The 13,796-nt window shown below is 38.4% G+C and overlaps 1 protein-coding gene across 3 annotated transcripts in view; it reads right to left on the minus strand.

The window, feature by feature from the left end:
* The window catches only part of lrguk (leucine-rich repeats and guanylate kinase domain containing), a 43,461-nt gene that overhangs the window by 25,274 nt on the left and 4,391 nt on the right, over positions 1–13,796 (minus strand). For 2 of the 3 annotated variants that reach the window (XM_055190560.2, XM_055190559.2), the window contains exons 4-15: positions 13,536–13,636; positions 13,326–13,407; positions 10,039–10,163; positions 8,639–8,782; positions 6,536–6,616; positions 6,363–6,449; positions 5,950–6,056; positions 5,445–5,564; positions 4,214–4,310; positions 2,984–3,097; positions 2,681–2,882; positions 2,262–2,372 (exon numbers count right to left, since the gene is read on the minus strand). In XM_055190560.2, the coding sequence (XP_055046535.2) occupies positions 2,262–2,372; positions 2,681–2,882; positions 2,984–3,097; positions 4,214–4,310; positions 5,445–5,564; positions 5,950–6,056; positions 6,363–6,449; positions 6,536–6,616; positions 8,639–8,782; positions 10,039–10,163; positions 13,326–13,407; positions 13,536–13,636 (1,371 nt within the window). The remainder of the gene's footprint in view (positions 1–2,261; positions 2,373–2,680; positions 2,883–2,983; positions 3,098–4,213; positions 4,311–5,444; positions 5,565–5,949; positions 6,057–6,362; positions 6,450–6,535; positions 6,617–8,638; positions 8,783–10,038; positions 10,164–13,325; positions 13,408–13,535; positions 13,637–13,796) is intronic. The other variant, XM_055190562.2, reaches the window with a different exon arrangement.

Consider the following 13,796-nt stretch of genomic DNA (forward strand, 5'->3'; position numbering starts at 1 on the left):
TGCTTGTTACCAGAAATAATCTACTCTAGATCGACTTTGTTGTTATCGATTCTTTGCAGAAGTCTACTGGAAATTAAGTTTGTGCCACAAAAAAACGTCTATAGCAGTGGCCAAAAGTGATGTTTATTCAAATTTCTTATTTAAAATGCATTTGAAAGTTTGTATGAATGTTGCATTGATGTGTTTATAGTATAAAGTAAACCTAGCTTTGAGAAGAAATTAAGGAAGCTTGGTAAAAAAATTACACACAACACATGTGCAAAGTTTATAAAGAAATAGCCCAGGACAATGACTACAAAATATTACCACAAAATATTTTTTGTTTCTCTACGCATGTCTTTGTATATTTCCTAATATGCCTTGATTTGCCTTTTTGCACAAGTATTTTGTCTAATAAATACCCTAAAAGTTCAATGTTTTGTCAATTTGTACCATAGACCTCATAATCTTAAGTTTTAGTCTAACCTGATGGTGCATTAAAATGAAATATTGCATTAGCAAATAATAAAAAGCAAAGACCATTGACCACAAAACCAGGCATAAGTCGCACGTGCATATTTGTAGCAATAGCCAACAATAAATTGTATGGATCAGAATTATGGATTTTTTATTTTATTTTATCAATATTATTATTATATTGATATTACATAAAAATCATGTTTCATGAAGATATGTTGTACATTTTCTACTGTAAATATATAAAAAAATATGGGTATATGGGTCCCTATATCAGTAATGGGTCAGTTCTAAAAACGGTTTGGCAAAATGAGACATTCAAAAATCTTTAAAAAAAATTGTTTTAAAAGCATGCATCAAGTTTATTTCAATGCACATAGTGTATTAATGTTAATTGTATGCAACAAAAATTACATTTGCACCATTTTTTATGAAAGTTAAGACTGAATGGACATGAAAATGTCAAATGGTGTAACTGCCAATTGCGCCAAAGAATGAGAAATATTTAATATTTTATCCACCTTGATGGCATATAAGCGTAATCATAAAAAAATAGTTTTAAAATATAATTTTATTAGTTATTTCTAAATGTGTATTTTAATGCGTTTTTGTAATATTTGTCCTGACATATGCTGAAAACAGCTGTTTTCTAAATAATCTTTGACAAATGATGTAAAAATGTATGTAAAATCATATTACACAAAACTAGATGATTATATTTTATTTTACATTTTTATGAATATATTTATATTTTCATTAAAAAAACTAGTTACACCAATTGACACAGAGCGGTTACACCACACTGACATTTTTGCAATTACCCCACAAATATTCTGTCAAAATGAAATTTTTTAGACTTGGTCCTCAAAAAAGAGAATGTATGCAAGTAATGTGCAAATTTATTTTGAAATTTTAACCCTTTAGCATTTAATTGAACCATACGACACAAAATAATTAATGTCATGTCATTGACCCTAATATGTGTTGCTAAGGACTTCATTTGGACAATTTTAAAGGCGATTTTCTCAATATTTAGATTTTTTTTGCAGTCTCAGATTCCAGATTTCCAAGTAGTTATATCTCAGGCTAATAAACCATACATCAATGGAAAGCTTATTTATTCAGCTTACTGTGATGTATAGACGGTTTCAGCAGTAAACAAATGGCTTTCGTGGAACACACGTAACTTGCGGTAAACTCCGCTAAGAATCAATAACAACAAAGTCCTTTTAGAGTACTTTATTTCTGATAACAAGCAAAATAAACAACCAGTAGATTACCTTAGTTCATAGTTCATGCTAAAGCATATAAAAAAAAACAACACTGAGATAACATTGTGGTGTAAAATGTGTACTATATAATGTAAACAATCTTAACTACCGATCAGCTGCCAAACCTCCCTTCACACAGTGGCGATCCATGATCGCTGTCTCCACTTGTCTTTAGGAAAACCAAAACATTTGATTATTTTTGACGAGGTATTTGTTCCAAAGTTTAGTTTTGCCACTAGTCAGACCATTAAACAAACAGAAACCGGAAGTTAAGTTCCGACCAGACGCATAACTGCGACAATGCACGTGCGTCTGATGAAACCGTCTATATCTCATCTATTTCAAAAATTGAACCTTATGACTGGTTTTGTCGTCCAGGATCACATATTAAGGCCACTTATCACCATATCACTTTTGGCCACTACTGTTTACGCAATTCTTCTAGTGTGACAGATTTTTGACTAATGTTGCACTTCACAGTTGTGTCCAAACATAATGTATGCTCTACAATACAAAAAAAAAAAAAAAACTCACTAGTGGAAGTGTTGTCAGGTGTGATGGAGCTGGCATCTCCTCCCTGTTCCTCCAGACCAAGATACTCCTGCACCAGCTGCTTAAGTGTCTTGTAGGCCTCAGTACGATCATCTGGGGAGCACAAAGAACAAAACAAACCCTTCATTTTGGTGTAATATCAGTGAATTTAGAAAAGGGGGGAAATCACGTTTCAATAGCAGCAAGGTTTCTGTCAAAACTTAAACAGATCTTGGAAATGGTCTTCTGAAAATACTGTATTGAACTAATGGTTGGGTAGAAATGGAAAAACACAACCGTTGGGTAAAAATGAACAATCACAACATATTTTACCCAAACAAGTGTTAAAACAACCTAGTGTTTTTGTCCTGTTAATACAGAAAATGTAATTAGTCTAAAAAAGATTAATAAAAATTTCTTACCACAAGAGATGACGTTATCAAAAAAGCCAGGCTTTTCTCTGTTGATCTTGGCGTACAAATCAATTCGAGACACAGCCGTTTCCATCTGAGCGTTACTGTAGAATCCTCTCGCTTTCAAACAGCATATATAATTATCGACATTGGTTGGGATAAGCAGGACGTAACGCGGTTCAAAGTACGATTTCTTCAAGCTATACACTCCCTGGTGTTGGGGGAAACACACATAAGGTTCAGTATACAGTAATTAACCCCGGTTTGTGGTATTTTGTAGCTGGTCAATGCATGTTAACATGGTGACCGTACCTCTACTTCCATATGTACACAGCAGGCCAGACCCTCGCGAGCCACACGCTCAATAGACTCCCGAGACAGACCGTACCAATGACCTCCATACTGCACTGTCTGGACAAACTTACCCTGAGAGAGTAAAAGATACTGTAAACAAATCCTGAATGTCATGGAGGACCATGGTGAAATCTTATAAAAACTTTATCTATTCATCTTCATCATGAACGTTCATGGCAAAGATTCATTGCAGAACGACCCTTTCAGCCACGACCCAAACGTGTGACCTTTCATGGCAGGGGAACATCGCTCTTCACGTGGCTGCTCACGGACAAACCTTTGACCCCTGTGTTTTACCGCACCTGGGTTCGTTGAGCCTCTACAATGCGATTTATCACCCAGCATGATGCTTCAGTCTCTTCCTGTCATGCTTTTCCCCTAGAAAACCATTTTATACAAAACATAGCCTACTTCATACATGTTTGCTCCACTGATATGCGCCATTTCTGTTTGAATTGGTTTTACAATATCAGTAGGAATCCTACACTGTTAAAATATGTACCAAAAAATACACCTTTGCACCTAAAGAGTGCATGTTGGTACCAAATGAATACATTTCTGTACCTAATGGTACATTTTAGGATCTTTCTAAAGGGTACTGTCCCAGTGACCATTTTTTCTAACAGTGTTACCATGATCTAATCCACCCCTTTATTTTGTCTACCAGGTCCATAGAGAGAAATACAAAGCTTTGAAAATGAGACAAGAAGAGTGCTTATGTCTGCAGTATGCCGGCACACATCTGTGTTACTGTGATAAAGGTTAGTGAGGTTTGTCTGTAAGCCTTAACTCAGTCTTGTCTCCTACGCTGGCGGCATAAGGTTATAATTACACATCAAAAAGCTCTATCAATCAATAACACTGGACCTATACAGTCCAAACCAGATAGTGGGGGAACAGACAAGACATGCACTGTCTCAAAAACACCTGAGGGGCCTGGAGATGTTGGGAATGTTGGGTAAATTCTTGCACTCGTCGAATATTTGACATGTCATCGCATTGCAGACCAATAAGGCCTCAAGCGCTGCATTTTTACAGATGAATGGGCACATAATTATGTCTGCTGTTTGGTGTCTTAGTACTTTTGAATTGAGTGTAATACTTGAGATTTATGCCACTGCCACTTTGAGATCATACTGTAGCAACTATGAAACTGTATGCTCGTAAATGGTTTTGACTGAGAATTACCATTTGAATCATTTTTTGAAACTCTTCCTCCGTCTCAAAGTGATAGTCTAATCCATCTTCTTCACCATAATAGGGCCCTCTGGTGGTGTGGCAGGCACTAATACAAGTTAAAAGACAGTAAAAAAAATCTTTTAAAATCATTGTTGGAATAGAGTGCCGCAGGAATGATGTTTTTTTGTAGACCAACCGGGAATTTAGAGGGAAACTCGCTAAAAAGCCCATTTATTTTTCCATAGACTTTTGGATTATCGCAAAAAATAAGATCTGTGTTTAACAAAAGTTTATGAAAGTTACACATTTTGTCCAACAAATTAACCTTCACAGATGAACACAACTTTTAAGTGTAAATGCATTTACTAGAAATAAAAAAAATAGAAAATGCATTTCCGGAAGAACTGTGAAAGTCGGCTTGCTCTGGTGCCGGCGATTAAATTTTTTATCTTGTGCACATTGGAGTCCCAAGTTCATGTCCAAAGTTTGGTTTCAACAAATGAAAGCGTTCCTGAGATATGAACGACTTCTGTTAGGCGGCGTAAAATTGTAGAATTTTTTTCTTTATTTTGATGTTGTGCATCCTCACAATGGAGACCCAAGTTCATGTACAAAGTTTGGTTTCAATACGCGAAAACATTCCTGAGATATGAAGGACTTCCTGTTTTGGTGGCTACGCCGCAGATTTCGTTTGGGCTGTGACAGGCAAACGCTTCCGAAAATCAAAAATCCTTCTAGTAACTTTATGAGGCTTGGTCCAAGGATCATGTACGTAAAGTTTCATGAAGTTTGGACAAAATTTGTTTTTTTAGGTTTTCTGTTCAATCCAATATGGCGGAAGAATGACATGGATCCATGACGTCATCTCCTCAAGCAACTTACACCGGCAGTGGCACTGCCAGAACATTTTAAAGTTTGAACGGGGTCTCCGTGTCAAACGGCCTAGTTGCAGGAGCTGGCCAAATATTTATAATAATAATAATAAGAAAACTTATGAAGAACAATAAGTGTGCTTTTTGAAAGCACACTTAATAATTTAGACTTTAACAGAGCTTATATTTTGCGATAATCCAAAATTCTATGGGAAAAATAAATGGGCTTAAAAGTGAGAGAACCAGTGTCCCGCTAACTTCCGGAGTTGGCCTAAAAAAATACGTCATCCCTGCGGCACTCTATATATTTATTACACAAAACAATATAAAAACAAAACTACATTTCTGAGATATTTATAGACACTCACCCATACGCAAAATAGTCACTGAATTCCTGACACAGCTTATGGGCAAGTTCTCTTTTCCCACAAGCTTGTGGACCGGTAAGAACCAGCATCGGGTACGGAGTATCCAGGCTGGGCAAAGTACTTGCGAATTAAACAGAATAACATGCAAAAGGTTAGCCAGTACGATCAGTGTATCCTGGACTTAAAGGGACATTGCACTTTTTTTAAATAATGCTCATTTTCCAGCTCCCCTAAAGTTAAACATTTGATTTTTACCGTTTTGAAATCCATTCAGCTGATCTCCGGGTCTTAGCATAGCTAAAAGTGGAATGTCCCTTTAATAAACGCCCCATGAGTTTATGGTTGCGATGAGACTTACCCAGGGCTCACTATACAGCTCTAAAATAAGTTTAGTTCAGATCTAAGCACACTGAGCAGTTTGAACGGTTTAATGTTTCAGGAAAATGGCCTCTGTGGAGCAGACGTTCCAATAAAATGAACTTGAAAGCGAATCTAAAAGTCACACCTATCAAAAATAACCTGCGGTTGCATGAGCTGGTACAGCAAGTTGGTCATGTGATCTCGGGCTGCTGTCACCTCAAGAGGAGGGTCGTACTTGTTCACAGAAGACACCTAAAAGACAAAAGTACACACAAAGATATAAAATAATGAGCATTGTAAGAAAATGTAAGGAATACAGTAATTGACAATGGGCCGTTAAATTATTTAAAAATATTGCACACCAAAGGTGGTAATGCGGTTACATGACAGGTGTGCATTATTTTTAGGTGTGCATTTATTGAAAAATAATGCATACCCATGGAACATCTCTTAACCAATCAGAATACAGCATTCAACAGCCCCGTGTTATAATCATTCATAATAAATCTCTGCTCTGGATTCCACAAGGTTCAAAATCTTTAAACAAAATCACTTCACCTTCTCCTCCGCCGTTACTGTCTGTTGGTCCAGAAGAGTGAGATGCTGGAGGAGGAAGATCACAGCCAGTCTGTAGCCATCTTGGTCCTGCAAGGGAGCATATAGTAAGAATAAAGAAAATAAATGATGACATCGGTCCCAGTGTTTTGTGTAACGTGACGATGTGACCTTACCTGCACTGGGTTTTTAATGAGATTTAGTTCTCTTAACAAATTCAGGTCTTGCAAATATGAGGCCTCCTTTATCTCACTGATCTGATATGCATAAGACACAAAAGAAGAGGATTTGTCACAGCCATGCAAAGGATGAATCTTTACTAAGCCCCACCTTCAAAACATGACCAACGCTACTGTGGTAACTTTTGCTTTCAGCCGTATGATGCCACTTATGTCAACAGCAATGTCCTATTCGCATTTTCCATGTGAACTTATTAACATTGATATTAATGTAACTGTTCTGTTTCTATATGATGTTTCGGTAAAGCATGTTCGAGTGCATAACAGTGTTAAAGGGGGTGGGACTGAGCAAAGGAACGCTTTTTTTATGAAACACAGTTGTTATGAGCTGGGCATTACCAAGAGTTTTTATCGCAATTTCCACAAATAAGTCCTTCTGTCTGGTTTAGGCTTGTCACACTCTTGTATTCTGTTGGCCTTTTTGTTTTATTGTGGTATAACCTTTCAAGCTAGGAATAATATAGAATTTCCGATTTAAATCGATCTTCAATTTAACAATTTCAGGAAATCCCTGAATCGATTTTTTAATGTGCGTGCTTTACTTCAGTGGCAGGGCTGGATAATTCCTGTGTTTCCATTGCCCTTTAAATTGCGCAAATTGAAATAGCGAATTAACAATCTATATGATTGAAACTCCGTAATAAACTTCCATGTAGTGCAAAACGCAAAAAGTTTTACGTTCGGATTTCTCAGACTATTCGAACAAGGAATATATCGCAAAACTGCAATGGAAAGTTTTTTTTTCAGATTTACAGGTCACCTGACGTGTGTAAAAGTCACATGATTATTCTTTTAACATGGTGTGGTATGTTTGATTTGGAGGACAAGATAAAAAAAGTGTGGTCGACTTTATGCAACGTCGCAAGAACCGACAAGCGCATGACATCAAAATACCGCGATAGCGATTCGGGAGTCGACTGCTCTGTATGTTTTCGAGTCACTCTTGCGGTATGTGGATTTCATTCACATCTTTTTTGTCTACATTTAGAAAATAACGCTAAAGTTTTGCACAAATCTTTAATGGAAATGCAGACATTAAAGAGTGCCCGATGGCCCGGGGCAAGCATTAAACGAAGCTTGGGCCAGTTGATAGAACGGTCATGTACCCATTTGGGCCAGTGCGGCACCCACGGAAGTTTATCATTTGCACATTTTAGATCCTGCCATTTTAAATATTCAAGCAAAGAAGACACAAAACAGATCTCAAGGCAGTGCATCGCGCCTTGCGTTTCCAAGCGTTTAAAGCGCTTTTGGTGTGATTACCCCCTCAGGGTTCCCGCACCTTAGTTAACTTCAAATTCAAGGACCTTTCAAGGACTTATCAAATTCAAGGACCTTTCAAAGACCTTTCAAGGACCTTCCAGGTCCAATACCCTCAAATTCAAGGACTAAATGTGGGGACACATTTCAAGTGAGAGCAAGTTTACATTGTGTTACCTTTAAAGATACATTGTTACAGTTCCCTTTCCAGGGAACTCGCACTGCGTCACTGCAGTGACACTTTGGGGAAGTCTCCAGTGGTAAGTTTGTCTGAATGTGTATAACAAATTTAACCAATGCTGAGGCTTAATGTCAAAGACAGGGTGACAAGGGAGCCAGGAAGTATATCGTTATGTGAAATATTGCTAAAGACGGCGTTACAGGGACGCAGGAAGTATGGCAAGGGAGACGCAGCACCTCGTTCCCTTCTCAGGGAACAACAGTTACATACATAACCGGAGACGTTTTGATCACTTTCAATGACCTGTCTCTATGTATGTATATTTTCAAAAACTTCCCAGGGCCTTGATTGTTTTTCCCCAGATTCACAAACTTTCAAAGATTTCAAGGACCAGTGGGAACCCTGCATACTGGATATGTGCATTATATGTAGGTCTTAAAGTGACAGCACACAAAATAAATTCCAAATAAAATAAGATTTTTAATGAAATACTGATAACTAATTGATGTTGGATTAAAATTAATTAATAAAAAAATCTACCCAGTCATATTTGAAACAATTTGTATAATACAGTACAAGAAAAGTAGTGAATGCTTTACCAGATTGCTCTCAAGGTTGATGGTTCCCAGGAGAAGGAGTTTCTGGAGACCTGAGAGGCTTTGAATCCGGTTACAGGACAAGTCTAGAACCTGCAGTTTCCGTAGTGTCTGGAGATTCTCAATCTTTTGTATCGCATTCCCCCTCTTAACACACATACACACAATTATCATTTCAATAACTTAAAGTAACTCTCATGCCCATCTGCACGGCCGTGTAACTTTTCTGCATGTGACTGTGGGATTGACAGGGGAGCTTAGTTGACACAAAAGGAGTGACAGGTGAGCAGCTGGTAAGGTGAATAAAACACATATCAGCGTATAGGGAACTGTCCATACACCCTCAACACCCCCTAAACCGAGAAAGACAGCTTGAGTCTATCATCTAGAGTCCAGCTTCCAAAGCCCTGGCCTTACAATACCCCACGCTTGGAGGGGAACAGCGGGGAACGGTAATCACGAGGGGCACTGGAAGCTTCAGATCCAAAGTGTGATGGGTGTAAGAGGAGCAAGCTGACAGAAGCACGCTGTTCAGGGTCTCAGAGCAACTGAGGGGCAGACAGGTTCAGCATGCGCACAAGCGTATTTAGTGCCGCGTATGTGTGGTATTTTTGAACGAGGTCCAGGCTCTCTCACGCCAGCAACTGTGCCTCGCGGGGACACGGACACCAAAGGACACGGCGCTGCTGACGATGAAGAATCGCTTTGATAAAGGACGGCATAAACATCCTTCGGCTGAGTGGCAAAGGTCTGGTGGCATGCTGGCCAGCCATATGGCGGCCTTCAACACCAGGCTTTGTTATATTTTCTGAGATTATTCATGCACAAAGGCGTAAATAGAGTTGGGAAAGACGCAACATTGAAAAAAAGCAACTGTCAAGAGCATCAAAACAGTTGGGGGGAAGTGAGAAAACAAGGGGTAGTGGTAACCTTTTCCAAAAGTGATGGCACAAATACATAACCTGGATGAGGATGACAGGTAATGGGGAAATACAATGAGCAGGAAAATAAATCAACAGGTTTTGAGCAGTCGAGCAATTAATACGAAAACACCAGACATTCCCTGCATATTGCCGTTCAAATATATCAACTTAAACTCAACCATAACATCATTACATTTGTTTATCGCCCCATGGCATCAAGCGTGACATATTTTTCTGAACATTTTACAGCTACAGATTTAATATTTCTGTACTTGCGTGCGCTGTTACTTTGTCACACCTCAAAACACACATTAATTAAACCTTTTCCTAAACAAGTAAATATTTCACGATAAAAACTCATATTTTTACCCTTCTGCACTTATCATTAATCAGCAGGAATAAATTAGTTGTGTTGAATGTGGGTCGCTGTTATAAATTTGTGCGGCTAATCTTGTTTGTGTTTAGGAGTGCTGATGGTACCAGGCACAGCTCTCGGAGGGGCAGATGGTCCAGACCCCTAATGCGTGAGATGTTGTTATGGGCCAAGCTGAGGTGAGAGAGCCTTTCACACTTTTCCAGCCCCCTGATAGCACTAAATGAGTTATCTGGCCGGTGTAGCATGGTCAAAGAAAGTTGCTTCTAACAAATCAATGGCTGAAAGGCAACACGAAATCAAATTTCAGAACAATAAAGTTTGCACACTTTAAAATGTTCACACGTTAATAAAGAAATATGACCTCACGTTGTGTCAATCACATTTACACACTAAAACTTACATCCGTCATAAAATATTCGGATTAGGTTCAATTCGAGTTTATCATCCATAGTAAGCATTTTCAGAGGTGTTTTGAAAATTCAGAGCCAACGTACAATTAAACTCCAAAATCCAAAATAGGGTATCACAAGTTGAAATTATTGATTTCAAAACAAAGGGTGTACAAAAAAATCATTCAGTATTAACTAAACAATAGCTTGTCATTCATGTCATTCATCCATTCATATCAAAAAGTGCCAATGTTATGATTAAACAGTTTTTCGTGCTGGACTAATTTTTCAGATGAGTGCCAACACTTACTTAAAGGATTAGTCCATTTTCTTAAAAGAAAAATCCAGATAATTTCCTCACCACCATGTCATCCAAAATGTTGATGTCTTTCTTTGTTCAGTTGAGAAGAAATTATGTTTTTTGAGGAAAACATTGCAGGATTTTTCTAATTTTAATGGACTTTAATAGAGCCCAACATTTAATACTTAACTCAACACTTAACAGTTTTTTTCAACAGAGTTTCAAAGGACTATAAACGATCCCAAACGAGGCATAAGGTTCTTATTTAGCAAAACGATTGTCATTTTTGACAATAAAAATAACAAATATACACTTTTTAAACACAACTTCTGATCATGTAGATCCGGTCGTGATGCGCCAGCTGACCCCACGCAATACGTCATGACGTCAAGAGGTCACAGAGGACGAACGCGAAACTGCGCCCCAGTGTTTACAAGCGTTTTGAAAGAGGACCGTTCCTACATTGTTGTATGTCAACTGATACTAATTAATGTCTTTGTGGCAGTTTATTGTTTAAAATGGTCCGCAAATGTGCGTTTTATATATGTAACACATGACCTCCCTACGTCACTACGCATTTACAGTACGTTAGGTCGCGCTGGACCGGACCTAGACGAAAAGTTGTGGTTTAAAAGTACATATTTGTTATTTTTCTTGTCAAAAATGACAATCGTTTCGCTAGATAAGACCCTTATGCCTCGTTTGGGATTGTTTATAGTCCTTCGAAACTCTGTTGAAAAAAACTGTTAAGTGTTGAGTTAAGTATTAAATGTTGGGCTCTATTAAAGTCCATTAAAATGAGAAAAATCCTTCAATGTTTTCCTCAAAAAACATAATTTCTTCTCGACTGAACAAAGAAAGACATCAACATTTTGGATGACATGGTGGTGAGAAAATTATCTGGATTTTTCTTTTAAGAAAATAGACTAATCCTTTAAAGGTGAAATGTAGGACTTTTAGAAGGATTTATTGACAGAAATGCAATATAAACTACATAATTACTCTAACCTAAAGGATTGTTAGGAACACCTGTTCAATTTCTTATTAATGCAATTATCTAATCAACCAATCACATGGCAGTTGCTTCAATGCATTTAGTGGTGTGGTCCCTCAAGACAATCTCTTGAACTCCAAACTGAATGTCAGAATCGGAAAGAAAGGTGATTTAAGCTATTTTGAGCGTGGTATGGTTGTTGGTGTCAGACGGGCCGGTCTGAGTATTTCACAATCTGCTCAATTACTGGGATTTTCACGCACAACCATTTCTAGGGTTTACAAAGAATGGTGTGAAAAGGGAAAAACATCCAGTATGCGGCAGTCATGTGGGCAATAATGCCTTGTTAATGCTAGAGGTCAGAGAAGAATGGGCCGAATGATTCAAGCTGATAGAAAAGCAACTCGTTACAACCGAGGTATGCAGCAAAGCATTTGTGAAGCCACACACACACAACCTTGAGGCGGATGGGCTGCAACAGCAGAAGACCCCACCGGGTACCACTCATCTCCACTACAATTAGGAAAAAGAGGCTAGAATTTGCACAAGCTCACCAAAATTGGTCACACAAGACTGGACAAATGTTGTCTGGTCTGATGAGTCTCGATTTCTGTTGAGACATTCAGGTGGTAGAGTCAGAATTTGGTGTAAACAGAATGAGAACGTGGATCCATCATACCTTGTTACCACTGTGCAGGCTGGTGGTGGTGGTGTAATGGTGTGGGGGGTGTTTTCTTGGCACACTTTAGGCCCATTAGTGCCAATTGGGCATTGTTTAAATGCCACGGCCTACCTGAGCATTGTTTCTAACCATGTCCATCCCTTTATGACCACCATGTACCCATCATCTGATGGCTGCTTCCAGCAGGATAATGCACCATGTCACAAAGCTCGAATCATTTAAAATTGGTTTCTTGAACATGACAATAAGTTCAGTGTACTAAAATGGCCCCCACAGTCACCAGATCTCAACCCAATAGAGCATCTTTGAGATGTGGTGGAACGTGCCCTGGATGTGCATCCCACAAATCTCCATCAACTGCAAGATGCTATCCTATCAATATGGGCCAACATTTCTAAAGAATGCTTTCAACACCTTGTTGAATCAATGCCACGTAGAATTAAAGCAGTTCTGAAGGCGGAAGGGGGTCAAACACAGTATTAGTATGGTGTTCCTAATAATCCTTTATGTAAGTGTATATTATCAGTGGTATATAAATACCTTATATAATGAACTGTATGTTTTTTATTACCTTAGAATAAGCTGTTTTTATCTACATACACCGTGTGTCCCCTTACATGGAAGTTGCCTCCATAATTCTACAGCAACCCTAAACGGACAAACTGGTCTACAGATAGGGTTTTGTTAATACATTGTCTCAGACGATGGAGTGTTTGTCCTGTGGCGGCTTCCCTATGCAGCTTCGAAATGGAGGGGTGACCTTTGGTTGCTATTCACAGTCTCACCACTAGATGTCGCTAAAAGTCCCACATTGCACCTTTAAACACTGCTCATGTTTGCGAATGACTTTTCATCACACGTTATTCTGAACTTTCCTTTTAGGATGACATCATTAATATCTTATTTTGACAACTTGGGGCCATTTTCCCTGAGCCAATCAATAATGATGTCATGCCTTGAGCGTTACTAAATTAAATAACAGTTTAATGTTTGTTTTAAACACTTTGCAATATTTTAAAGGATACAGTCAAGAATCAGCTTGGTCAAAGACGTATACTCCGAGAGATCCTTCATGACTGACATTTGGTTGTATGAGAAATTTACTTCCTGTAGAAAACATTATAGCAAGTTAGTATTGTAACATCTGTATTACTGTAAAACATCTCTTACTCTTCAGTTACTCGGTGTTATGTGATCCAACATCACATTAACCTCTCTGTACTAAACTGAATTACCTTGAGGTTTTTTGGCGCCTGGAACCCAAAGAAATCTGTAAGTTGGTTGTGGGACACATCCAGGATGATGAGGTGTGGCATGTGACTCACGCAGGATAAATCTACCAGTCACAAAACATTAAGCAGAAACAGCAGGAAAAAGATGGATGACAACCATCCACACAGCTGAGATTATTCATCACGCTCCCAAGCAACCATGAAGGGCACCGTTGGAAAAAAACTATCCGGCAAACATTTTCAACAAGAGGATATTAGAGCAAA

This window comes from Misgurnus anguillicaudatus, chromosome 1, assembly GCF_027580225.2.
Source record: "Misgurnus anguillicaudatus chromosome 1, ASM2758022v2, whole genome shotgun sequence".
NCBI lineage: Eukaryota > Metazoa > Chordata > Actinopteri > Cypriniformes > Cobitidae > Misgurnus > Misgurnus anguillicaudatus.